The 26735-nt window shown below is 43.3% G+C and overlaps 1 protein-coding gene across 1 annotated transcript in view; it reads left to right on the forward strand.

The window, feature by feature from the left end:
- The window catches only part of NUAK1 (NUAK family kinase 1), a 147729-nt gene that overhangs the window by 106468 nt on the left and 14526 nt on the right, over positions 1 to 26735 (forward strand). Inside the window, exons 3-4 of the mRNA XM_086918276.1 lie at positions 6046 to 6197; positions 8458 to 8523. Coding sequence (XP_086774402.1) covers positions 6046 to 6197; positions 8458 to 8523 — 218 coding nt within the window. The remainder of the gene's footprint in view (positions 1 to 6045; positions 6198 to 8457; positions 8524 to 26735) is intronic.

A 26735-nucleotide genomic window follows, 5' to 3' on the forward strand; every position in this document is an offset into this window, starting at 1 on the left:
TGTGGAGAGCAGCCTTCAGGCTAAGACTTGGAGGCGAGTTAAGCAAGTTGTTTTACCAATTATAATCTCTTGAATGATCAAATGAAAGCACACCACACAAGGTATATTTCAAATATATGTGTATTTAAGGTAAACACAACCCCTCTGGTCTCTTTATGAGGTCAGAGGTAAAAGTACAATACAAGGAACTTAATTAGCATACGATAAGTTGCACAGTATACGTTATGCCCTAGGGGCCTCACAAACCATATACTAAAATAGTGGTATAAGAACAACGTGAGAGTTAGAAAGCAGGCCTAGGGCCTGTAGAACCGCTGGGGCTACCTAGAACCACCAAAGGTTAGGATGCAGGAGGCCCACGGGGGATGCGTACAGTGTCTAAACACAGCTGCGGATCACCATTGACTTTCTATGGGAAACGGACAAGTTACAATTTTAAAGATTAAGGGCACTTCTAGGTGAACTACAATTCAACCCTTTTAGAGTTAGACACTTCGAGAGTCAAGACCCACAAGACTACCAGAGTAGTCGAGTTACCTCACCCACGGAAGCCGGGTCCATAGGTGTCTTTTGATGTCCGGTTTCGTCGTCGATTCCAATGGAGAGCTGCGAAGAAATGCTGCTGACGACCAGAGGAGAAGTGTCCGGGTGGATCCAAGGGTGGATCAAAGATGTGAAGAACCTGAAACAAAAGGGACAGAGTCTGGGTCAGTAGCCAGTAACCAGGAAGGTGACGGGAAGATGCCAACCGATGTCGGGTGATTTCAGGTGAAGGAGGTGAAGCTTGTCTCTTCAGCTACGTGGTCCAGGAGGCGTTGACGACGACCAGGTTTTGGATTCGAGCTTCCCCACGAAGCATTCAGTTGACTGCGGTGTCGGAATATGGATTGGACTCAACAAGCCTTGGCAAACGCAATCCACGCAGGATGTTGAGATTGGCTTCGGTGCAGACCAGCAAGGTCTGAGGAACTCCACCTTTGGAGAGGAGTTGGAGCAAGCCTGGAGCAACCAGGAAAGCTAAAGAAATCAAAGATTGGCCTTCCAGGGGGCTCACTAGCCAACAGACTAGGAACCACGAAGGCGCGTCGAGCTGAAATGCGCAAAGCGGGCCCAGGGACACTCGTGGAGTGTAGACCTCTGAGCTTCAGTGCAAAAGGTGCTCGGGGCAGGGGCTTCAAATACCCCAATTCACAACTTCGGTATACCTCGGGAAGTAGGTGCAGTTGCAAAGATGCAGGAGTTCCGGTCCCACGTCTCCGGTGTCCGCCATAGGTCTCAGCTTTGCTGGGAGCGCAGGTCAGCGTAAGAGATGTCTGGAAGTCTGTGACACATGTCGCAGATTCTTCAGGATCTGGCGGGAGCCTCGAAAATGCAGACCAGCAAAGATGCAGTTGGTGTTTGAACAGGGTGGTCACTCCTTGACCACAAGAGATTTCTTCCATCTTCCCGTCGATATGGAATGTCGAAGGTCCAAGGTATATGTTGCAGAGTTTTGTCCAGGGTAATCTAAAGTCCTAGGGACTGGGATCCTATTCTTATAGCAAGATTAGGGGTAACTCTAAGGTCCCTCCTATTGGTGGACCTGGGGAGGGGGTGGTTACACCCCTTCCCCTTTGTTCAGTTTCGCGCCTGAGCTGGGGCTGAGAGCCCCAGCAACCGGTTTGAACTAGGAAATGCATGGAGCACCTAGTGTGCCCCAGGTAGTGTCTGAAAAGCATTCACTGAATGCAACCCACCCTGCCCCAATACACTAAAGCCTGTCTGGGGAGGTGCTGGCACCTCCCTGGACAGGAAACCTATTGTCCAGGCCACCCCTGCCGGAGTTTCGTCCAGCAGCAGGAGGGCAGACTCTTGTCTGTGGCAGCACCATCCATTTTGTGATGCTGGGGCTCTGTTTAGCTTTAACCGGGTTTACCAGTAACTACATGTCTTCTCTCTCTAGAAGGGTGGAATGCTACCCCCGCCGTCAGGACTGGCGGGCGGGGGTAGTATTCCAAAGTGTTTGACACCTTAGACAACATGTTTTGATAAAGCCAAACCAAAGTTAGCATTAACCGCGAGGATTATAATGCTCTTAAGAGTATATGGTATTGCTATATCATAGAACCGCTATAAGGAGATAGTTCCGAAAGCTGCAGAGGGGCTCAGCTCATGCTAGGGCACCCCCTCACACAAAACCAAGCACTCTGCCTCCAGGATTGTCAAGGCCTGCCATAGGAGTGACTTATAGGTTAATATCTTGATATATATATATATATATATATATATATGTATGTATACTATATCTAAGTAAGAGGCGATTACACCACCTTACCTAGGCTGCAATTGCAGACCTGTGGTGTCAGTTTGGAAGGCTAGCCAGGGGTGGCATAATACATGCTGCAGCCCCTGGTAGGCCTAGGGTGCACCTATGCCCTGGGTACCTAGGGTACCATATACAGGGGCTCACAAGTGTGACCCAGTAACCAACCTGGTATGTACCTAAAGTACATGGTATCCATTTAGAGAGATAACAGCTATGCTGTGGGCCTGATTAGCAGGGCCACAGCCATTCTAAAGTCGAAAAACCTGTGAAGCAAAAAGTGGGGGTAACCATAGGAAGAAGACCCTACTCTCCTACAACACACATCCAAAAAAACTCAAGATCTGAGAAGTCCCAAGCAGCAGGAGCGAGGGCATGCCTGTTGTTAAAGAACAAAAGTGCCTAACACCCTTTTTGACGGATCACTACTCGAAATCGTCCTTAAAATGGTTCCTACCCACTAGAATGTCTTGTTTGAAACGATGTCCTGAGCTTGCATGTTGCGGGGTTCAGTTGGTGAACCATGTGCCTTCTCTTAGGTCTTCAGTGTTGTTGGTAATACTTCACACAGCTGAATTAATTGTCAGCTTGATAAGGTTAAGACTGCATACTCCCAGGTGCATTCACATTCCCGTCCCACAGAGTCCAAAACCTTCCTTCACGTGTCTTAAAAGTTGTGGTGTAACTGTAACGTAGTGGCTTTGGCTCGCGCACGGGCCAGATCCTATGAAGAGGTATCTCTTGCGACCACTTTTGGTGAGTATGATTCAGAACAAGGTGGGGCACTGAGATGCAACACAACGGCGCGAAAAAGAATGAGAAGTTTGAGGGGCGGTGACACTTAGTCATAAACGACATCGTTAAACACTTACTGCCGCTGTTCGGGCACGCCGCCTCAGCGCCTCCAGCAGCCAAAGAGTGTAGGCTCTGCGCCTGGGCTGGGGAGCCACAGTGACCTCAGACGGGTGTGCTGCACACACAATGTGCTTCCCCAGAACGCAGCCATCTCCCTTTGTTCTGGAGGGAGAGATCAGGCCCGCGGGGGTCCTCCTCGGAGAAGAGACGGGTTCTCCCTCCAGGTGATGTCTTTCTTTCACAAATGAACAAAGGCGCATCCGTTCAGACTTGTAGTGCGCAATGACTCTGGCCCCACTATGGAAAAGAGCTTTCTCTTCACGCGCGCGCGGCATGAGGCGGAATTTGTTAAAACAGATTTTGAATCTGCAGGCTCAAAATGTATGATTTATTTATTTATTTATTTATTAAGCAATTTGTATTGCGCAGACTAAACCCGAAGGTATCAAGGCGCCTATCAAAATCCATAAACAGAAAATATACAGAATATAGAATGCCACCAATGCAGAATGCCACTAGGGGTATGCAAGTATGAAGAGATGAGTTTTGAGCGTAGATCTAAAAGTTTGCAGAGAGGGGCTGGATTTTACTTCGAGAGGGAGGGCATTCCTATCATATGATAAATGGAAAGGCCGCATTGGAATAGCCCATTTAAGTTTGGTAACAATAGCGTTTGTTTTTATTCGTCGACTTCTTGTGTTGAGTCCTATATAAACAATTACAGTGTTTATTTTTATGATTCAAATGCAGATCTTTGAGTTTGTGCGCGCGCACGTGGACGTGAGCGCGCGCTCGTGATTGGCAAAGGAGAAACCAATGAGTTTTTTCAAGATAGATGTCATAATATAGCTTATCTTGTTCTTCGCTTAACTTACATGACTAAGTTGTTAGTCTCATGTTTTCCAAAGTGTTCATGATAAAAATGCAATTTTTTTGTTTATATATATAGAGGATTTTAGTTAGCCCTATTCATCCATTAGTCTGTCAACATTTTGCTTCCATCCTCCTATGGGACGATGGATCAGCTCACGTCACCTTCGTTCTCTACCCGTGAGTGACGGAATTTACTTGTGCATATCCGCCTAAAAAGATGTACACTTCAGTCTAATCCCTGCTTTCATGTGTAGTTTCATTTCTGTCTTTTTAAAAAAAATCTATTTTGGCAGTGGGTAATTTCTAAGTCATGCATGCTACATTTAGACCAGCGGGGTTGTTGCTTTTCATTAGTTTAACACTTTTAATGCCGTTTGTGTATGTTTGCTAATAAATAACCACATTACAGCCTTGTAAAGAACAGAGCTCTTAGCTCTGCAATGCTTGTTATGTTTGCAAACTGATTTTGTAGTGAGCATGTCAAATGTGCCTGTGTACAATAAAATGAAGTCAATTTGTGAGGCTGCCATTTTGATCAAAAAGAAACACCTGGAAGTGGTTCAATTCGCTGAATAGGCTGACTGAAGATCACTCGCTAAAACATGTTTTCATTCATTCCTTTAGGATCGGTTATCCACGTTCTAAGCAACATTCTGGAAAGGCGGTAATTAATGGCAGTGGCATTAAGGCAGGATGTGATCTTTTTGCGCGCAATGGCCTTGGAGTACCTGAATATCACTTTAGAGTACAAAGAATTGATTAGTCCATTATTAAAAGAGTAATCCCTTGATTTGTAATCAATAAGCGGTGATGTCACTTGCTACATACAGCTCTCCCGGATTTTCTGCTCCTAGGTCTCGTTTTTCAGCACCACGCTGTCAGATTCGATCTGTTGCAGTACATGGACTACTCATGCGGTCTTCAACGGTTCACGCGTGCACATGCTCACTCCTGCTACATGCATGCTTCACTAAGCAGAACTACGAAGCCCTTCTACACAGGCTGCTCTTTCAACTCGTCACCTCTCAGTCCATGCACACTTCATTAGTCACCAATAGCCTCAACCCTACTTTCTAATGATAGAAAGTCCTCCAGCTTCACATGCCCTCTACACAACCAACTCCTCAAAGTTAAAACATGCTTACACTGACGAAGAGGAACATGAAGTCAGTATGTCAGATAAGTAGTTTGCTTTTAAGTATTTCAGCAGGACCATCATATAAGCTATTCAAGTAACCGATCATTACATCAAAATAATGGTTTCATTTGAGAGCCTTCGTGTTCTTAGACATTTGGGTTTTGTAAATGTAGTGTGTGATTTGAAAGTATGTGATATACATTGAGATGGTCTAGGGTGAAGATTATTTGTCCAGCTAAAACACTCCATCTCGACATGGTTGGTGAGGCTAAATTTCGTCCTGTGAAGATGTGACTCACCCAAATAAGGACATAAAGAAGTTTGTTGGATAAATTGTAGTGAATTTGCAAGGAAACGCTGAGAATATATTTTGTAAACATAGTTGATCGACTCTAGTGGATATGCCAAATGAGACTGAATAAATATTGTTAATATGCAATGGTAGATGCAGAGTAAATGTAATGTGTATCCCAAGGGGGAAAAACCAAACTTTTTTTCTTTTCTCCATCCATTGGCAACCCTTCGACTTTGTTACAGAATGATGTTGCTCATCATTGTTTCCTTTCCTCTCCATGTCTTCTCTGTTGCTTTTGTTTGCGCTTCTTAGTAGCTCTTCATAAAACTGATAAATACATACAATAATTAAAAAGTGAATGGTGAAATGTATCCTAAGCACATAGACGAGATCAATCTACTACAGCACAACAGTAGGATGTGGGGCAAAGTGCCTTACAGCAAGTGATACCATAAAATCATATAGTCACTGTCATGGGTATTACAACTGTTCATAATAATGAGCCCTTTAAGATGTTTCACTGTTGTCAATGGCTATTGCTTTACTATTTGTGGTCATAACACTTCTCAATTTTCTCTGCAGTGTTTGAAAATAAGGACAAGATTGTCATCATCATGGAATACGCAAGCAAAGGCGAGCTGTACGATTACATCAGTGAAAGACGGAGGCTCACCGAGAGAGAGACGAGGCATTTTTTCAGACAGATCGTCTCCGCAGTGCACTATTGTCACAAGGTGAGGAGTGGAAATAGATGCAAGTGAAGTGTTGTCTCCAAACGCTCAGCAGCCAATCACGGTCTAATTCAGCGCACCTACTCTCATGCCACGTGCAATGACATCATGACCAGCCGGTGACATGTTTGGTATAGTTTGGCAAGTCTAGTTGGGGATTCAAAGGTCCAGAAAACATACTAAACTCCTTTCTGAGATAATACTGTAATAGTTGGGGCCATCTTGGGGGCCGGGGTCACTGAGGAACCTGGTTGTCCCTTCAAGATGCAAATATTACGAACTCCTAAGAGAAGAGGTGGTGGCATTTACGTTTGCCTCCACTCAACAAAAGCCACGTAATTGCCTTGACAAAAAGAATTAGAATTTTGAAATTTTGAGGTTTGGCCTAGAAATACCTTTAGCTGTCACGCCAGCCTCCCCCCCCCCCCCCCCCCCCCCACCACCCCCAAAAGAATATTCTCCCTAACATTAGACATACATGTACATGGGCCTTCGGTTAGCACTCTTCATCCTTTGGTCTCTTGAGGTCTTATTCACATTTTGCACCTGCCCCTCCCCCCAGACTATTCAGCTTGCAGCAATGGTTACAGGGAGTAACAGCGTTTTGCCGGATCACTTATGCTCAGCGACCTGAACAAAACCGCAATTGAGTGCCTGGGCTGTTTGATCACGCCTTCATTTTATTGTTTTGTATTTGTGGCATTTTATGCAAATGACGAATGTTTCAAAAAAATTGCACTGCTTCTAAGGCCTAACCTATTGGGTTTACCAGCACTTGTGTTTTTCTTACCATAACATTGAGGTTCTTTGGTACCATCCACCTGCCAAATAACTTCACTTGCAGCGTTTTGTTTTTGTTGTTTTGGCCTGGGTATGGCCGGACAGACAACTGCTCTGGTAACCAGATGCCAATGCAGGCGACGCCACGTCAGCGTGGTCACCACTTGTGAAGCAGAAAAACAAGCTTTGCCATGCCTAGCTCCTTCATCTCGGCGCCCAGCTCAGCCTGGGTCTTGGCGCAGCACCAATAGACAGGCCTGTCGTTGACTGGCGTAATGTTTTTCCAAGCGGCCCTCTTTTAACTTCTGAATCTGAGGACTTCTGTGAATACCGCCGACCCAAGCCCCCCACTGGAAGGTTCATAACTGCGCAGTATTTCCAAGCAGTGAATCCAAGCTGCTGAGACAGATAGAACAGGCCCGGGACTTGTCTAACATGTAAACAGACATGCCTATCAGGGCGAGAGTTCACAGGATTCAAAGGGGCTCCGCGGGTCTTTTTCCGAGGTTTCCCGCCACTGAAAGACATTGTTTTTGGCTGCTGAGGAAGAGCATATTGCCTTTTACACCATGGGGCTGGGAAGGAGTTCCGAAAAGATTCTCCTGCTGTTTAATCCTCTTTGTACGATTCCACCCATTCCTCCCTCCACTTCTCAGCTGGCCACTGATCAGTGGTGGACGGTGCATGGTGGAAGTAGTGGGGCCCAACAGCACGATCCAGCGCTCTGCCTCGGTCCTTACCAAACCCCGGGGCAGACATTTACTTCACACACAAGCAGACATTCATACATACACACACAGTTTCAGGCACGCACACTCATACATCCTTGCATATATACACATGCAATCCCCAGCACACAGACAAACAAACACACTTTGACTCAGGAAAACTTACTTGAGGCAGGCCCACGCTTTCCAACACTCCCATCTATCTGCAGCACCCGGAGGCAGACCCACGAGCTTCCACCCAATCTGAAGTTGGAATAGGGTTGAAGGTACCAAGAAGTAGACTTTTTTCTTTAGTCCATATTCTGATTGGGCAAGAGGGAGTGTGATTGACAAACACTCAAGCTCCATTATTTGATGTACGGCACTGCGCGACGCTAGTGCAGCATGCCAGATGTTTTGGGTATGTGTTAGGCTGGGCTGTAACAACTCCCCCTGACACATGTGCAAAACAGGTAGTGGAGCCCTCTTCTGCTGCAAACCTGACATTACAGCATTTACATGCAAACAAACTACCTGTGAGATGGCTTCTTTTCATATAAAAGCTGTAATATGCCATCAGTAGTGCCAGAGGGTCGACATCCTGGCATCCTTTAGGGCAGCCGCTGCTGCTGTGGTGCGTCTCCTGCCCATGGCCACTGTCCCCGAGTCTCGAGATAAGCAAACCCCTGGGGGAGGGATAGGGGCCACAATGTGTGTGCACATTCTGTCTGTAACTGTATCTCCTTCTCTGCCTCATCCCTTCCTTTGTGTTTCAGAGCGGTGTTGTGCACAGGGACCTGAAGCTGGAAAACATCCTGCTTGATGAGAATTGCAACATAAAGGTATGTATTTTTTTTGTAGTCCTTATGTGACTGCAGATGGATCTCCTGGTTTTATATATGCGACCATACCTATAGTTCTAATCGAATTTGCAAAACCAGATGGACGCGTGCACTTAGTTCTAGTGTTTGCATGGCGCCTCAGAGCTCTGAGTGCAGTTAGCTCAGTGAGTAAAACGCTACTGCTTTAGTTGTGCGTGGTTGGTGCAGTGTGTGCTATAGTGGCCTGTGTGTGAAGCCTTTGGATGTGGTGCTTGAATGAAGAAAAATAAAACACATAAGACCGACCGACGCCAGTGATAAAGTCGAATTACAAGGGTGACAGCTATTGAATATGATTTTAGTCTTGCACTTCACGGTGCGAAATATGCAAATGAGCGGTAAGTAATCGGGTAAGTAAGCGTAGATTTACTTGAAGGTTTTATTATTAGTGGCGCACAGTTTTGCGGTTGTTTCAGCACGCCCATCTGTGTGCAAAATGAGAACAGAGAATAGGCAATTATAGTCAACAAAGAAACTTACATGTAAAACTAGAAAATAAACAGCTGCTTAAGTAAGTGCTGGGGATAGAGGAAGTGATTGGAGTAGGAGACAGGTGTGGGAACAACTTTAAAAACACAAAAGCCACTTGTGAAGTCTTCACTCGTTTGAATAGCCTCTTCTGAGTCATCTAGGAACAGTAAACAGAAAACTTTCATCTGAGAAGCCCCGTTCAGCCCAAAGCCAATGAATGTCTGCAAGAGAAGGGACGCTTGGGGGCTTCATCACACTTTGTGGGGTGTGCAAGGATTCGGGATGCACAGAGATCGGATATTAAAGTTATTTTCCATGCCCTAGCTTAGACCTGAACAGACTGCCAACTTCTGCATCTTTTGTGTGTGTATATGTGGATACAGGGATACAGTGTTTACTTGATTCAAACCCGTCTTAGTTTGATGCCAGCCATACCACAGGGTAGTACCAATTCAAAAGTGCTTTATTCGAGTATTACTCATAAAAGCAGACAAACACATAATAAAATACAATTAAATTACAAAGTCAGGCATGACTTAAGCACGATACACGTTAAAAAGACAGTTTAAAATTACATTTCATCCTGTTATATACAATCAAAGGTGCAAAGTCCATATGGTAAAAGTTCGTATTTAAAAACGGTCCTATATCACAATTAAAGATCAATATAAAAATTGTTTGGCAGGTAGACACCTCGCATGGGAACAGAGAATAGATATTCTAGCAGTCTCTGTTCAACTAGGCAGAGAGTAGTCACCCTACTAGCAATCTCTGCCTTAATACCCACGCCCACCCCAAGTACTTGGCAGTCGCTATAATAATCCAGTTTAAGGAGGTAGATTTAACAATGCGTAGAGCTACCATGCTGCTTTTAGTACCCAGATTTCTACACATGGGAGCCAACCAAACACGTCTGGGAGCAGAATATGCATGACAGGCAAACAAGAAGTGACCCAACGTTTCCTTGCCTTCCCCACAAACTGGGCAGATAGCTGGTCCTCCATTTCTCCATTTTGATGTTAGATTACTCAGCGGTAGAGAGCCAGCCCTCATTTGAAAAAACAGTTTCCTGTCCATGGGTTTAGTTATAAGGTCCCAATACATTTCAAACATCGGAAACAGTTTAGCTTCAAGGAAAGCAGTCGTCATAGACCCGTTATTATTGCTAAGGAGACTCTTGTTTTCAGCCTGTTCCCAGAAAAGGTTTTTTATGAACAACTTGGATGGGAAGGATGACCCGGTTGGATCGGACCACAGTTCACTTAACCCTAGTTCACTTAGTGCTATTTTTAGTGATCTAAACCATCTGATTTTATGGAATCGGTCTGCTTTGATGACATCAGCAAATCCTTCTGCATATTGTGACAACTCGGGGGTGGTCCAGATTCTACGCCAATATAATATTGGTCGAAGTTTACACATTGCCGTGATTTCCTTCCTACCAAGGTCATATCTGAGAGTCAAAAGGGGGCTGCTCTGTGGGGTGCCTGTTAGTTTTCGGAGGAAGTTATTCTCTGACGTCTGTAACTCCTGAAGGTTTTCTTGCCCCCACAACTCTGCCCCATACAATGCTGACCCTATTGCCTTAGCCTCATATATGATTAATGGAGGTTTAATTGGTTTGGTTAAGGATTTGCTGTGCTCCTTAATGATGGTACCAGCCAGTTGTTTATGTCTTAGTACTGCAAGATTTAAATGGTGGTTCCATCTATTATCGTTTGAAATGTGGATCCCCAAGTAAGTAAAAGAATTCACTACTTCGAGGCAACGCCCACTCATGAATATTTTGGATTTAAAATTCCTACAAGGATTAAAAACCATGAGTTTTGTTTTAGCTGCGTTTACCTCCAGACCATGGTCACTACAAAATTTGTCAAAAATTACCAGTGCCTTTTGCAGACCGCTAGGGGATTTTGATAAAATTAAGGTGTCGTCTGCGAACATTAAAATAGGAACTTTTGCACCTGCGAGTGAGGGAGCATCTACGGGCTCAGCTTGCATGCGGGGAACAATTCCATTTATGAAAAGAGTAAACAATGTCGGTGCCATTGAACAGCCCTGTCGAACCCCACGCTCGACAGGGACGTCAATGGTGTTGTTGCCATAACCACCCCATTGGATCTTAGCATAAGTGCCCTCATGGAGTCTCATGATCAAAGTTAAAATGGTCATCGGGACCCCCAGAGCTGCCAGCACCTCCCACAATTTTGCCCTCGGCACCAGGTCGAATGCAGCCCGTAGGTCAACAAAAGCTGCGTAGAGACTGCATCCGCCCAGGACCACGGTCCGCCATTGTATCAATTGGAAACGGAAGACCTGGTCCACAGTACTGGTTGCTCTGCGAAACCCCGCCTGAAAAGGAGATAAGACGTTCTGCTCCTCAGCCCAATCAAGCAAGTTGTTAATGATTACACGTCCTACCACTTTTTGTACCGTGTCAATTAGGCTGATTGGGCGGTAATTGCAAGGTTGGGCACGATCCCCCTTTTTATATACTGGGATAATGACAGCACCCGCCAGGATACCGGGATTTCAGCGCCCCTAGCAATATGGTTTAGTAGAAGGCAAATGTACTTGCTCCACCTATCGGTGTCATTTAAAAAGACATCCGCCGGGACTCCATCTATACCCGGTGCTCGGCCCCTATGCACAGATTTCAGTACAGTCAGGACTTCGCTCTGCACAAAGATGTCTTCGTCTGCGAACAGATATGTTGGGCTAGAGCTATTAACGTACTGATCCCTGGAGGAGTACTGCTCGCTGAAAAATTTAATCCAAGCATCATGAGAGACATTATTATTGGGAGTCTCTGGAGATCTATCGTGGCCCCATTTGACAATATGCCAAAATAGTCTAGAGTGTTTACATTCACTTGCACATCTCAGTTTCTGCCAGTGGTCTTCGTCCCATTCTCTTTTTGCCCTGGCAATGCAGTTTTTATAGTGCTTCCTGGCAGACCGAATCTCACTCAAATTGTTATTTTTGATTGCGGCTCCTAATTTAAATCTTGCTGCCCTGCAATCTTGATTGTACCACTTTGCTAATTTATGCGGACGGGCCCTAGTATTATGTGCGGGTTTTAAGAAGAATTTTTTTGACTTCATTAAAAAGAGTCGTATGAACTATAATGATGTCTTCATGTCCCTGTGAAGACCCAGCAATATTCTCCAGTGCCAAAATGGCCTGGTCTGCCGCTGCTCCTATCTTTTCCAGGGCCTGCTGATCTGTCTTGACACCAGACCACCTTAACCTACGCATGTTATTAGTTGGAATGATCGTCGGGAGCACAAGTTGGTCACAAGGGTTTGGAGCTTTTATGTTCGATGTCCACCAATTATGTGAGACACATAGCGGGTCATGGTCGCTTTCTGGCCTAGCTGTTACTACCATGTCACTGAGAGATGACCATATCGATATACTACAAATGACATAGTCAATGCGACTTTTACTTCGCCCGTTGTTAAACGTCATGGCGGGAACACGATCTGATTGGGTTCGGCCATTCAGGGCTCGTAGCCCGTGCTCCAGACACATAGCGTTTAGGCCTAGGATGTCAGCCGTCCGACCGAGTCAGGGTAGTACCACTCAGAGTAACGACAGAAGCTCTGCAGCAGGCCTCTTCCTCACGGAAGTAGTGTCAGCTCCACGTAAAGGCAAGCAGTCGGTCCATTTTCCTGGTAAGTCTAACTTTCAGACTGCAGGCCTCCACTTTGCCACGGCTATATAGGAACTTCTATTATTTCACTCTTAACTGTTCCAGGAAAGTCTGAATTTATTTAGTGCAGGCATGTCCAATCGAAGTCCAAAGCCCAAGCTATAGTAACAGTATTAAATGTATTTATTTTAAAGTTTTATAGAGCACGAACCAGACCCGTGAGGGTATCGAAGCGCTTTACAGGATTGACGGGTGGTATACAAAAGACTTAGGAGGGGAGGATAGCATTGGGATAAAAACAGGTAGATACATCATACAAGGAAAACAAGCGGTCTCAAGTCCCGGATACATTTGGGATAAAAACAGGTAAATACATTATACAAGACAACACGCAGTCTCAAATCTTGGGTGGGGTGCCCTGAAGTGCCAGGAAGGTATCATGAAATGTACTTCTGCTGAATCTAAATGGAAACAATTCGTGTAGTGAGTGGTTATCATGAAAATCTACAGCGGTTTGGATCACTTGACCATTGGACAGCCTAGTTTTTGGTTTAGACTCGACCTCTTATGCTTCTAGCGGCTAAGTGCAATCAAGACACTTTATATTAAGACATATTTTCTATTGTTACTCCTAGCTCTGCCACATACCATCACAAATTGTGTACCTTGGTGCTAAGGGCAATTTTACCCCAAAGGATACTTGTCTTTTATGTTGTACAATTAATACATATTGCTGTTTTTGAGTCTCTCCTTATAGCACCTCCATGTTTAAATCTGGCATTAGTCATGACTTTAAAAAAAATGATATGCATAATAAACTTACTTGTTGTTGCTTTCAGCGCCAATGTTTATCCATTGGTCTATTTTTGTGTCATTCGCATTTTCTTAAGACCACTTTAGTGTGCAGCATAGGGCACTGGGCCAGTCCACTTCAACCTCTAGCTAACTTCACTGGGTGTGACCACATTTTGCCCTTTCACAAGGAGCACATCCTCACACAAAGTAGTTTCCTTAGATGCTAGGGACCGCTACAGCAAAAGATTCTCCAAGAAACCCCAAAAATGCTTTTAACCCAGGTTTTTTTTTTTTAATTGCTAAGGGTCGGAAGCTTTTCCAATAGTACACTTTTATGAAAACCTTGACAAAACAAGCACAGACAACGCCACAAGGCTGGCAGCCAAAGCCAGGCATATTGGCATTGCCAATGCTTATAGTAAGCCTGCTTCTAGATTGTACTCAATCTGCCCATGTTCCTCTGGATGCAGCACAGTACAGAAAACAAAACTCCATATAAGTTAAAAGAAATAGAATCTGCGCCGGGAAAACCACAGCTTTTCCTTCTTTCCTCATCGCTTACCTTTTGATTTGTCCCTATTGGTCTCCTCCCCCTCATTTTTGTGCTACTCTTACAGTGCATTACTTTACACTCAACAGCGTCAAACCTTATTTTAAAACTGCTTTTGAGTATTTTGTGTTAAAATTAAAAACATAACTACATTAGCGTCTCTGAGTGGATATTCTTTAACCTTTATTTAACCCCACTGAAGCTTAAAAGCTACATTGGATGTGAAGTGGCAAGCCGTTTCGTCCACCATGGCAGTTTTGGATGTGATGTTCTGCAACCAACAGCAGCTTGATGTAATAGTCACCCATGGTTAATTTTTTCAGGAGGTGCAGTTGCAGTTGCTTCCCCCCAACCTGAGGCTTTGAGAGGTGCATGTAGCCTTCATTGACTCTTAGACAAATTGAAAAAATACTTCACAAACTGGGGTTCCCCCTGAATCTAGAATAGTCACCTCAGTCCCAGAGAGAGAATAGACATTCTTGGGAGCAAGACTACAGTTGAGGAAGGCTAAATAATTTGCCATACCAAAGAGGATCCTGGCATTGGCAGGGCAAACTTGCCTAAACTAAGGGGCAATCTCTGACCGTGTGGACTGTGGTGAGGTTGATGGGTATGAAGGCCTTCTGCATCCCTCTTAACTCCCCATGCCGGGCTAAGCATAAGGCCAATCCAGGAGTGGCTCCAATGCCAATGGTTGCAAGCTACCAGGAGTTGGGAGGACCTAGTGGCTGTCCTGGACAAGGTGAAAAAAGAGATACAATGGTGGAATATGAGGAACATTACATTAGGCTGACCCTTCGTGAATCTAACTTCCTTTACGGATGCATCAAACACTGTGAAGAGAGCACACATGGAAAAACTGAAATTCAGGGGTTTACGCAGACCTATAGATGCAGTGAGGCATATAAATGTGTTGGAACTAAAAGCAGTCTTCTTAGATATTCCCCTGCAGGTTAAGAGGAAAACAGTACAATCCAGATGGGTATTATGATAACCCATCTGAATTACCACTTTGTTTTACCTCCGCAAGCTGGGAGGAACAGAGTCACACACTGTCCTCCCTAGCCCAGGACCTATGGAAATGGGCAAGTCAGAGAAGCATAATCATATTAGCCATACATGTCAGGCGTTCAAAAGCTAGAAGCAGACTCGTTAAGCAGGCAAACAGGCATATTGCATGAATAGAAACTAAGACACAACATAGTGGGAAAGGACTTTCATGAGTGGGTGCACCTGAAATAGATCTCTTCGCAGCACTAGGAATCCCAAAATGCCAAAGCTGTGTGTCCAGGTACCCATACCACCTGTTATAAGGGAGTGCCTTTGGTGGTTATAAGAACAAACTTGCAGTTCCTTCCAAACATTGTTTCACTCCATCAACTAAGCCATAAAACTACCAACGTTAGTGCATTAGCCAAAGACCCAGGTTGAAAGGGTCTTCCTTACATGTAATAAATGTCAGGAGGGTATACATGTATTCCCTGAATAAAACAAAGCAAACCAGGAAGTGGAGCCAACTTTTTATATTTCTAATGGTAAACAGTCAAAATATCGAGTTTTTAATTTCGACCTACACTTATATCGAGTTGCTAATATCGATGGGACAGAATATCGATGTCCAGAATATCGATGGCCAGAATATCGACCCTAAGGTAAGTAATATCGAAATTACTAATATCGATAGCATATATATCGATGTAAGTAATTTCGATTTACTAATATGTGGTAGAAATATTAGTTAAGTATTTAAATTAATTGTTATAATATGTGTTTAATATGTTTTTATAATTTAAAAATATATAAGAGTAAATAATATGTTTTACTACCACAGCGGGTTGTGGGTTTATAGGGGAATAGGGTGGGAAGTAATTTATTTGTAATTAAATAATTATTTTTCAATGATTAATTTATTTTGCAATTAAATATTAATTGGCAATTATTTATTTTAATTGATTAATTAATTGATAATTTATGTATATTTTTAACTAAATTATGTTTTACTACCACAGCGGGTTGTGGGTTTATAGGGGAATAGGGTGGGAAGTAATTTATTTGTAATTAAATAATTATTTTTCAATGATTAATTTATTTTGCAATTAAATATTAATTGGCAATGATTTATTTTAATTGATTAATTGATTAATTAATTGATAATTTATGTATATTTTTAACTAAATTATATGTTTTACTACTGGAGCGGGTTGTGGGTTTATAGGGGAATAGGGTGGGAAGTAATTTATTTGTAATATTAATTAATTTTGGGTAAAGGGGTATTTTTAGGGTTCAGGGTCAGTTTTCAGTTTTTGGGTAAAGGGGTATTTTTAGGGTTCAGGGTCAGTTTTCAGTTCTTTGGTAAAGGGGTATTTTTAGGGTTCAGGGTCAGTTTTCAGTTCTTTGGTAAAGGGGTATTTTTAGGGTTCAGGGTCAGTTTTCAGTTTATGGGTAAAGGGGTATTTTTAGGGTTCAGGGTCAGTTTTCAGTTTTTGGGTAAAGGGGTATTTTTAGGGTTCAGGGTCAGTTTTCAGTTTTTGGGTAAAGGGGTATTTTTAGGGTTCAGGGTCAGTTTTCAGTTCTTTGGTAAAGGAGTATTTTTAGGGTTCAGGGTCAGTTTTCAGTTTATGGGTAAAGGGGTATTTTTAGGGTTCAGGGTCAGTTTTAGGTTTTTGGGTAAAGGGGTATTTTTAGTGTTCAGGGTCAGTTTTCCCTACTGTTGCACCCACTGGAGTGGGAATAGTAATTATTGTTAAGTAATTATATATTATATATGATTTATTATTATTATTTTTTTATTAAATATGTATTATTATTTTTTAAACAATTATTACATATATTTAAATATGTTTAAGTAATTATTAAGTATTATTTACAGTTTATTTTATGTTATTTTAAATTTAAAAAAATCGATATATTTAACAACGATATTTTTTACATCGATATTAATTTTTCGATATTTTGGTACTTACCATGTTGTACATAGGGCGTCGATATTTTTGCTATCGATATAATTACGCCGATATTTGTGTAGGTCGAAATTCTGTCTGTCGAAATTCTGTCATAGATCCATTTCTAATATACCAACTCATAAAGGTTCACCAGTCACCATTGGTACAAACAAGCCAAGCATACTACAGGACAGCTAGGGTTGCACTAATGGAAAGACCAAGAGCACACTCTAGAAAATAGGAGTTGACTTTGGATTTCATTGATACCTTTTCCATAAAGGACATCTGCATGGCAGCAACATGGTCTTCTATACATACTTTCACAAAACACTGTGTGGGAACATCCAGGCCAACAGGGAGGCAAAGATGGGACAGAAGGTACTAAACCACTTGTTTGCACATGCACGCTCATACCAACACAGCCTCACACAGAGGAAGAATACTGCACAAAATCAGTGCACAACATGTGAATCCTGAAAGATTCATGCTGCAAAATGAAATGGTTACTTGTCTGTAGTTTTGCAGCTTGAATTATTTTTTGGATTCACATGTGACTCCACACCGCTCAAAAATAATGTGGTTTGAAATTGGGGAATGGACGATGTACGTACAAAGAAATGGGAAGCCCAAATAATGGTAGATCGCCAAGGGAAACCAGCATTGGGAAATCTACTTGAATTCACCTTTGGAAGTGCAATTTTGTATTGGAATTGAAATTGATTTTACTTTATATTGGCAAAGGGAAGAGGTCTCAGCTGTAAAATGCTGAACTATTGAGCTTTCCAAAGCTTGTATGGTACATGTGAGCTGAGATACATTTAGGTGTCCGGGTGAGTTCCGATTGTGGTAGGGTGTTCGTAATGAGGCACGATTGAGAGCTTTGGAGTTGAGGCTCAAGGAGTCATTGGGCTATAACAGGGGTCAGAATACATGCTCCTCCAATCCTTGATCTTTCTCCAGTGCACGCATTGTGATGGTCACATATGTATCATTTGTCATTACCAATTTTAATTATTTACAACAAAATCATGGTCAAGTCGTTCATATCGAATTGCTAACAAACACTTACAGAGCCAATATGCATGGCTTGTTTTGGCATATGTTTATTGTTGTTGGATATGTCTGGATGAATAGCAGAAAACTCACAAAGAGGTATCTAAGTTAGTGTTTAATTGTAGTTAACATGTTCTATCCCATGCCCTTAATTACTTAGGCCTCTTCCTTTTAGCGACCTCCCTGCCCCTCCCACACACGTTTTTCATCGCACTTACAGTCCTGTGGTCTGCAATATGCTTTTGCATGCATATTGCTAAAAGCAGTCTTATTGGTGAGACCTAAAAATTGTGATTACAATTGTGGAGCACAAATGAGGTGCAATCGCTTTTCTCCTTTATGGCACTCATTCTGGGGGAAGTAGTGTACTTCATTGAAAGAAAGCTGAAGGACTGACCTCCTCCTCTGTACCACTCCAGGCATTGATTGCAGGTCCCGAGTGCCCGTATGCAAGTGGAGCTGCAGCATTTGTTACCTTGCAAAGTTGATCCAAAAGATGTGGAGGCAGAAACAAGGGCAAGAGGCAACAACATAGTGCTGGGGGGCAGGGGGTGAAAGCAATATGGAAGGCAGGGGACAGAATCTCAGAGAATGAGGTGAGGGAAGTTACAGGAGAGCGGGGATATGCATCGCGGGGGCAGGGTGGTTGAAAGCAACATATAGGGCATGTGGAGGGAAGTAAACTAAGAGAAAGAGTAACATGGAGCAGGGAGATAAAGTATATGGGCAACAGAGCAACTGGAGCAGCGAGAGCCCAGCACATGGGCTAGAGAGAGAGCAAAATGGAGTGCAGAGGCAGGAAGAGAAGCACACTAGGAAGACATGTGGAAAACAAATACACTCGTATGGAGTACTTAAAAAGAAAAAATAGCACCTCAAAAATGAGAAGTGGAAGGATGCAAGTAATGTGTCCTGGCTTTAGGGCAGGAAAAAACACAGGTAAAGGAAGGAAAGCTCACACAAGCCAACCGATAAGACGCAAGCAAATGAGAGCAACAGTGAAGCCAACCAGTGGTAAGTAGTGAGCAGACTCCAAACCCACTGTAAGCAAATGATAAGTTTTGCCAAAGACAGCTCATGCTCTGTCTAATAGGCGATACCTAGACACAATCTGAAGACGGCGCTCGAATGCAAGGATTTCTGTGGCATACATCATGTATCACAGGGGGATGGACTTACCACCGATACCAAAGGGAGGGTGTGCATAGAGAAGAGTAAAAAGAATACAATTCCAAACCCAACCACTAGATAATGGAACAATGCACAGCATGTAAATCCAGAAAATTCCTTAAGTAAAACTACTCCTACAGGCAAGTAGCCATTTTTTACCCCTCTAGTTTCACTGGCAATCATTGGAGCATGTTGCTGGCTGCGTAGTATGTTCCCTTCTCAATGCCCAGAAAGAAGCTGAACACCAGTGCAGTGGCTTCCAGAGAATCTGACAGAGTTTTGGAGGAGTGAAAGTGTGAAATAGAAAGAAACACTCTGAAAAGTTAACTTTTCTCATAAGTGCAGGCAAGCAGGAGAATTGTGAAGATTGCATATAACTGCATACGACTGAAGATGAAAACGAGAAGGAAAATATAACAAAGTAACAGGCCTACTCCATCTATGCTCCAAGAACTGGAGCAACAACCCTGCATCCATCAATGTTGTCCCTACACTTGAGTTTGGAAAAGGGTTAAAAAAGCACCTCTTTCAAGAACACTACATCACAACACCGTAAATAATCCACCTCCCTTCTCCTCTAAGAACCCTAGGCCCCACTTGTGTCCTCACTTTGATTGGATCTCTGCCTTCCACCCTATACAGCACTTAACTGCCTTTCAACCATGCACTATACAAATACTATATAACAAAGTGCATGTAATGTGATTATAATGCAAGCTAGAGCAATGGAGTTCACTGACCCCAGTAGATGGCGCTGTAACTGGGGTTGAGTGAGCCCTGGAACCCCTCGATCCCAGTTCCTATGCATGTGAAGCCCTGAGATCAGCTGTGCCCCTGCAGTGAAAGCTGCAGGTCTGCTCAGCATCTCCTCATTACAAAAGTTGTTTCTCTGCCGCCGGCAGGAAGTATGATATATTAGAGAATGACCCTGACCCGGGGTAACAAAAATAAGTATTAGCAGGATGCGCGGATATTAAAAAGGACGAAAGAACAGGGAAGACGAGTGTGGCCCTTCTGTGTGTATATAAAGATGTCTCCCGGGCTTTAACTCCTTAAGCTTGCAGAGCGTCCTTGAAAAGGCAGGGCGTGTTTTCGTGGCTTAGAGGGTTCAGGTGCCTCCCGCAGAAAGTGGAATAACCTTTTGATCATTTTAGAATAACAAGCAAAGGCTGTTTCAAAGCAAGCCACATGTGCTGCTTCAGCACAGCCGGCCGCCCGTCCGTGCACCGGTGGCCGGCGTCCCACACGCCCCAGCAGATGCACCGCCCGCGGGCCGCGCTGTCTGGGTTTCCTCACGTCTCATCGCCTTTTACTGAAAGTCCTGCGTCTCATTAAAGAGCCTTCAGCAGACAAGGGAATCTGACGGAAACATGTGCTAGTTTCCGCTCACTTTACCCGAAATGCTTAATACAAAGGAATGCACCTTGGATAGAGAGACCACAGCTCCTGGCAGCCGTCGGCACAATCTGCACGTGTTGAAGTGTTTCATTTTTTCACGTACTGCTTCCGGGGGTGTCCTTTGTGTCAATTTATCACTTAAGTGCAGGAAAAAAGACGGCACATCCACAATCTCCGTATTTCAGCTAGAACTAACTTTAACTTAGTCTGATCTAATATGTCCGCCCAGTTCTCTTCTTTGACCTGGTGGAGTCCCAATACGATTTTGCAGTTCTTAAGTAAATATACATTTTGTAGATGTATTGCGAGGCACAGAACAAACTCGTGGAGATTTTGAATTGAAGAAATATAGAAAGACTTACTAAATGGCGCATTACAGAACTTCAGAAGGCATGCTTCCCTTATCACTTGGAAAGACTAAAAGAACGTTTCTAGCAAGTTCTGAGTGTGAGAGTCGATTTGGAATCACAAATACAAATGGAGCGCCATTGAGGATTCCCTGAAGCAACTGTCGATGTACAGTTACATTTTCACCGCATTGCGATTTCTGTGGTTTCACTTTTGAAATACTCATTTCGGTTGTTCAGTTTATTGTGACTCCTGTTATCCCCCAAAGAGAACCAACAGGAATATTGTTGATCTCAAACAAGACATAAAATCAGTAGCTGCTTGAAAGTGCACCTCGGTACCTTCCGGCTCTTTTTAGGTCTTCCTCTGACACCACAGCTGTCCAAACTACCTTTTGTTTCCAACAGGAATACAGTTGTTTTTGAGTTTGCCCCTTTCGAGCCACTTTCTGTTATTGGCATGTCTATCACTTCTTTAACCCAGTGGGGTAAATTTTCTCACCTAATGCTATTGGCTATTTAGATGTATCCTTCTGCCTCTAATGGAGTGTCTGCAATGCAGTTTTTAAGGGACTAATTTACATATCACTACCTTCCCATCCATCTGCTCCTCACTGCTAATACGTACACAAATACACACTTGTGCATGCTTGTAACGTGTTAGCACCTTAAATCAAGACCTATATTCTTTGCCAATGCTTGCTACATACTTAGTATTGACAGGGTGACTCCTACTGCCAAAGGTTTATTCAAAAAAATCTAATTGCTTTTACTAAATTTTACCGTTAGACAGGTTCTTTGGATGTACATAGTTCTACACAATTTTATTATTGATAAACATCTCTGGCTATAATCTATTAAGAAGAAACTAGAGTCAATTTGCTGAGGCCATACGTAAGTGCAATCAGAAATAGGTTGAAGTTACACTTGGTGCATATTAAACAATTTGGTGCAAGTAAAGACAATACATGGAATAAAGAAGCAATTGACTCTGTATATACTTATTTGAGCAAAAGCCTTTCATTGTGCACAGGAACGACACCAAATCTCTGCAAGCAGGTATCGGATTGGGTGGGTGGACATGCTGAGAACGCTATTGGTGTGAAAGATGGTAAGTGAAGAGAGTCACGAGATAATACTTAGAAATGACGTTATTTAGAGTGAACGAATAGCTGTGAAGATAAATGGCTTGGAAAGTGTTACTACTTGTGGAATTCCAGTGGTAGGAGGTGCGCCGTGAGTGCAGTCTTGAAATGGAGGAGTGGGAAGATTTTCACTGTGTTTAGGGAGTGAGGTCCTGTGGTGTGCGAGGAGCTACACAGTTTCACTGGCTGAGCGAAGGATACAATGAGTGACATACCAGGTCAGAGTTTCGGAGAGATCACGCGGTGGGAGGGTTAATTATGGACTTAGATAGGGGTACCAGTAGTTTTTCATTAAGTCCTGCTTTTGGTTGATAGGTGACCAACCTGCTGATCATCTGATGACGTGGTGGTATGTCTTTGAATGTTGTCTACGATTCTTTTAACCAAATTAATTACTTTGTGCACAAGGAAAAGGCGTAGGACAGGAAGCTGAGCAGTGCCTGTTTCAGTCATAGTGCTCTAACCAGACAGTGGCTGTAGGGAAGGATATGTGTGGGTGGATGCTATGGACGTTCCAGTTATGAAATACTCTGGCCTCATGGGGTTGAAGAGGAGGGTCATTTTGACTGACAGTACCAAAGACATAGGATTGGGGCAGGTGTTAATAGTTGCCAAAGAAACTGGATTGGGTCTGGAGTTGGTACATAGATGCCCAGTGTGTTGGTCATCTCTGTTTTAGATGATCACAGAATGAAAATGCAGTGTTAGCCAATGCTCGATTGCTAAGAGTCAGCTGGATATGTGCACTTAGACGTGTGGAGAAAGGGAGGGTAACAAGAAGGCTTGGGTGTTATGTTCATGTAGAATCAGGGGCTGTGCCAGTAATGCTAAATGTAGATAAGAGTGTGGACGGATCAACAATGTGGAGTGCTGCTGAGAAATTGAGGAGATTACAGACAGAGGAGACTTGGTTCTGGTAGAGATAATATAGCTGGCTGTGTGAAATATGTATGTGTAAGTGGGATAGAGAAAATAGAGTGCGGAAACCTGTCAGAAGAGATCAAGCAGATTTGGCATGGGGAAATCGTGTCAGGCATTATTCATAAGGCGTTTAAATAACTCATAAGAGAGGAAATTGGGACACCAGGCAGAAGTTTGAGAGGGAGGAATGGTGAGTACCATTTTTTAGCTGAGAAATGAAAAGAGGAAGGTTCAATATTTGTAGGTATATGGACACTTGGCATGTTCTGGGGCTTTAAAGGTCAAATTGAGAGCTTTTTGATTGGTAGATTTTAATATGGGTACAAGCTGTGAGGGATGTTAGAGGAAAAGGAGACAGATAAAGGGACCATGTGGGTGGGACAGAAGCTCTGTAAAAGGGAGGGTCAGAGCTGTGATCAGTGTGTTAGGATGGTAGAGATAGTAGAAGCACATAGTTTGGACTGCAAGGAGAATGGGTTCTGGAAAATAAAATAATTTAACACAGTGGTGAGGTCACTCTGGGCTTTTTTCTAGTTCTCTAGCAATGGCTGGGTATTATCTGGAATGTGCTTCCATTTAGTTTTGGAGTCTATCTTGAAATAGCAGTACAGTTAGGGTATTCTCTTTTTAAGGTCCGAAAATATAAGTGACATGACATCAGTTCATGAGACCAAAGGCAGAGTGGTTTGTCAATGTCGCCATAAATCAGAAATGGCATTGTTGTACCAAAATGCATATTACCTTATACTTCTTCATTTTGCACATAAATAGTTAGCCGTTATTTGAAATCTGCAACTCACACCAAGGGCCTGAGTCCTTTGCGTTATAGAAATTAATTAACATGTATGAATTATCCCCCTACAGATGTAGAAAGCATTGCCATTGGTATAATATGAGTATCAAGGACCTCATATAGACCCTAGTGGACAATCCACTGGCCCACCAGGGGGCCAGCGGTCATGGCTTCCACCAGCCTATTAAAGGAGCTTGTGCCATTTAAAGATCCCTCCCTGCCTGGTGGAGAGCTCTGTACTGTGAAGGTAGTCGCCTTGGTGGCCGCTCCCTTCGCTGCATAGAAGATGGGTGTCATATTGAAAGCACCCACTTGGCAAACTGTTATGTTCAGAGAAAACAAACTGAACAAAAGTAAAAGACCTAACACCCAGAGACATGTTTCCCTGTGCATGGGGCATTCTACATATCCCTGTCTGCATCTGACAAGACTTGCATGACTATCATCCTGCCTTCAATAGGGTACCACAACTGTCACTGTGTCCTGGTGACACTTGGGTGGTCAAGCTGCCAGGGGAGGTTTTTACCCCATCCCCACCAGAGCTAGTGCGGCATCCAACAGTTGTAAAACTGATGCTTTACCTTTCTCTAAATAGAGGGGAGGAACCGTGAGTTTGGGTGGGGTGGTAGCTTTTCTGGTTCACAGCAGTAGTCTCACTCTGCTAAACTCAAAATGAGGCCGTAAGTCTTCTGAATTAATAAAATATAGTGAAGTTTCATTCATGTATTGCAGTTTATATTGCTTTATCAAGTAACGAGGAACAGGTCGAGAATAGATTTTTTGGTGCTGATGGTAAAATAGTGTTTTCCTCTTGGAACAATCCTTACCACCTAATAATTCATTTTCATGAAGGACGATCATCCATACTGTTTAGGGTGGGGAGACCGTCCGCCACCTGGTAATCCACTGCCGGTCGGGGGGTCTGGTTTTACAGCACAGACTCCATCGGAGTAAAACTGCTTACCCCAGCTCTAAACAAGGGGGGAGAACCATGAGACTGGTTGGTCGGGAGAATCTCCAAGTAACGCCAGTGCTGCCACCCCGCCAAACTCTGAGGCCTGATGTCTTCACATTAGTAGTCCGCAATGCTTCACTGCAAGACACCTTAGTGTTATCAATGAATGAGGAACAAGGCCAGGATTTTTCGGTTCTGCTGACAAAATAGTATTGTTTTCTTGGGCTGATCCCTATTATTTAATAATATGGCAGTTTCCAGGGCTTTTCTTGCGTGACAGGAGCACTTGGTGGCGTCTTAGCCAAGTGATACCTATCCTTGCCCTAGAAAGGGAAAGATTAACTTCTCACGCAACTTGTGCATTTTCATCCAGCTTGAGGGTTATATAGAATTGCTTGTGTTATATAGGGGCGAACTAAGATGCATCCATGTCTTTGGTACAGGTTAGTGGCCAGTTCTCCAGCAAACTACTTCTAAATGCCCATGTACTTTAACTAGCGTAAAACAGCTGAAAGTACTGGAAGTTCTACTTCGTTTTTATAGGAAACCACCGAGCTGCATTTAGCTGCATGTTTTAACAATTCTCCGTAAATGGCTTCTATATCAAATTACAGAGATTAGAATTAAAGATGAATTTCCTGCTCCTACACTTTGGGAAAGTTCTCTTGAATTACTGCCTGCAGCTCCTCGGAAGTGCCAGGAACATGAAGTAATCGTGGCATCTATTAATCTTGTTTCTCTGTATATGACAGTTTTAATGAGAAGCGCTGATAAGCATCAGTCTGTGAGGATGGGAGTGGATTCTAATATAAATACACGCTTTCCTGAATGGACTAAATGAAAACATGGCCGCCCAGTTTTCAAGTTCCTCAGCTCGAGTCCAAAGGCACTGCTTTATTTGAATACATTCCACGCCACAGAGGAAATGTGTTTTCTTTAGGAAAACACGGAGTGCTAGGTCAGCCCTCCAGTCCCAGCAGAAGGACCCTGGGCTATAATGGAGCCAGGCGACCAACCTCTAAACTTTTAACAGCGGCCTTGTTTCCTTCGGCTCTGCTGATTGACAAGGCACACTTCTCGAAGCTTAAGGACCGCGTCGTGCACGCCAGCCCGCGAGCCTTGATAAGAAACTGGAATTCCACCCAATTAAAAGAAATGCGAGCCCTGTGAATAGGGCCGCAGTCCAAATGCCCCGGCACGGTCTTAGATTTCAGCCGCATTCCAACACAATAAGGCGATTGCATTGTAAAGGGAACACTGGAGCTGACTGAATGCAAAGCGTAGAAGCTGCTTAAATGCCCTTGAATCTGTAGAAAATCCGGAATATAAAGTTTCAAGTGGATACTTCTCGAAATCACTGTAGTTTAGGCCGTTCAAGAGGCAAGCTTCACGTAAGCAGCATGAATCACTTCCATGTGCATAATACATTATTACTAACATAATAAGGGTAACAGAGTACATAGTGGAAGGTTACAATTCCTAGTCTTTCTTCCTTCGCCACTTCAGGCATAGCAGGACCCCTTCCCCCTTTTCTAATGGGTTACTAACCCAATTTGGGCATAAATAACTTTTCAATGTTTTGTGAAGGTTTGTGGTCGCAAACGATTGATATATTGGATATCAATTTAGCATTTGATAGGGATGCCCACGACATGCCCATTTAAAATGCGTAATCTGTATCACTTGCAGGCCCGTTGTAGAAGTCAGTAACATTTTGCCGTCTCTTAAAATGGGATTCATACATAGAAAAAAAAAAACTCTATTTGTAGTCGCAAACACTTGTATTTTGTGATTCTGAGCCTATGCGACCACAGAATAGGTTAATATATCTTAAGGTTACTGAGGTGCATTTCAATCTAAGTACGTCCATGATTTGTTAGATTCCTTGCAGTACTGAGGTGACTTGGTAGCAGGTGGTTCGGTACGTAATATGTTACATTCTCAATCAAGAACTGTGTCCATTCATTTTTCATGTAAT

The sequence above is a fragment of the Lissotriton vulgaris genome, chromosome 1_1 (genome assembly GCF_964263255.1).
Source record: "Lissotriton vulgaris chromosome 1_1, aLisVul1.2, whole genome shotgun sequence".
NCBI classification, from domain to species: Eukaryota; Metazoa; Chordata; class Amphibia; order Caudata; family Salamandridae; genus Lissotriton; species Lissotriton vulgaris.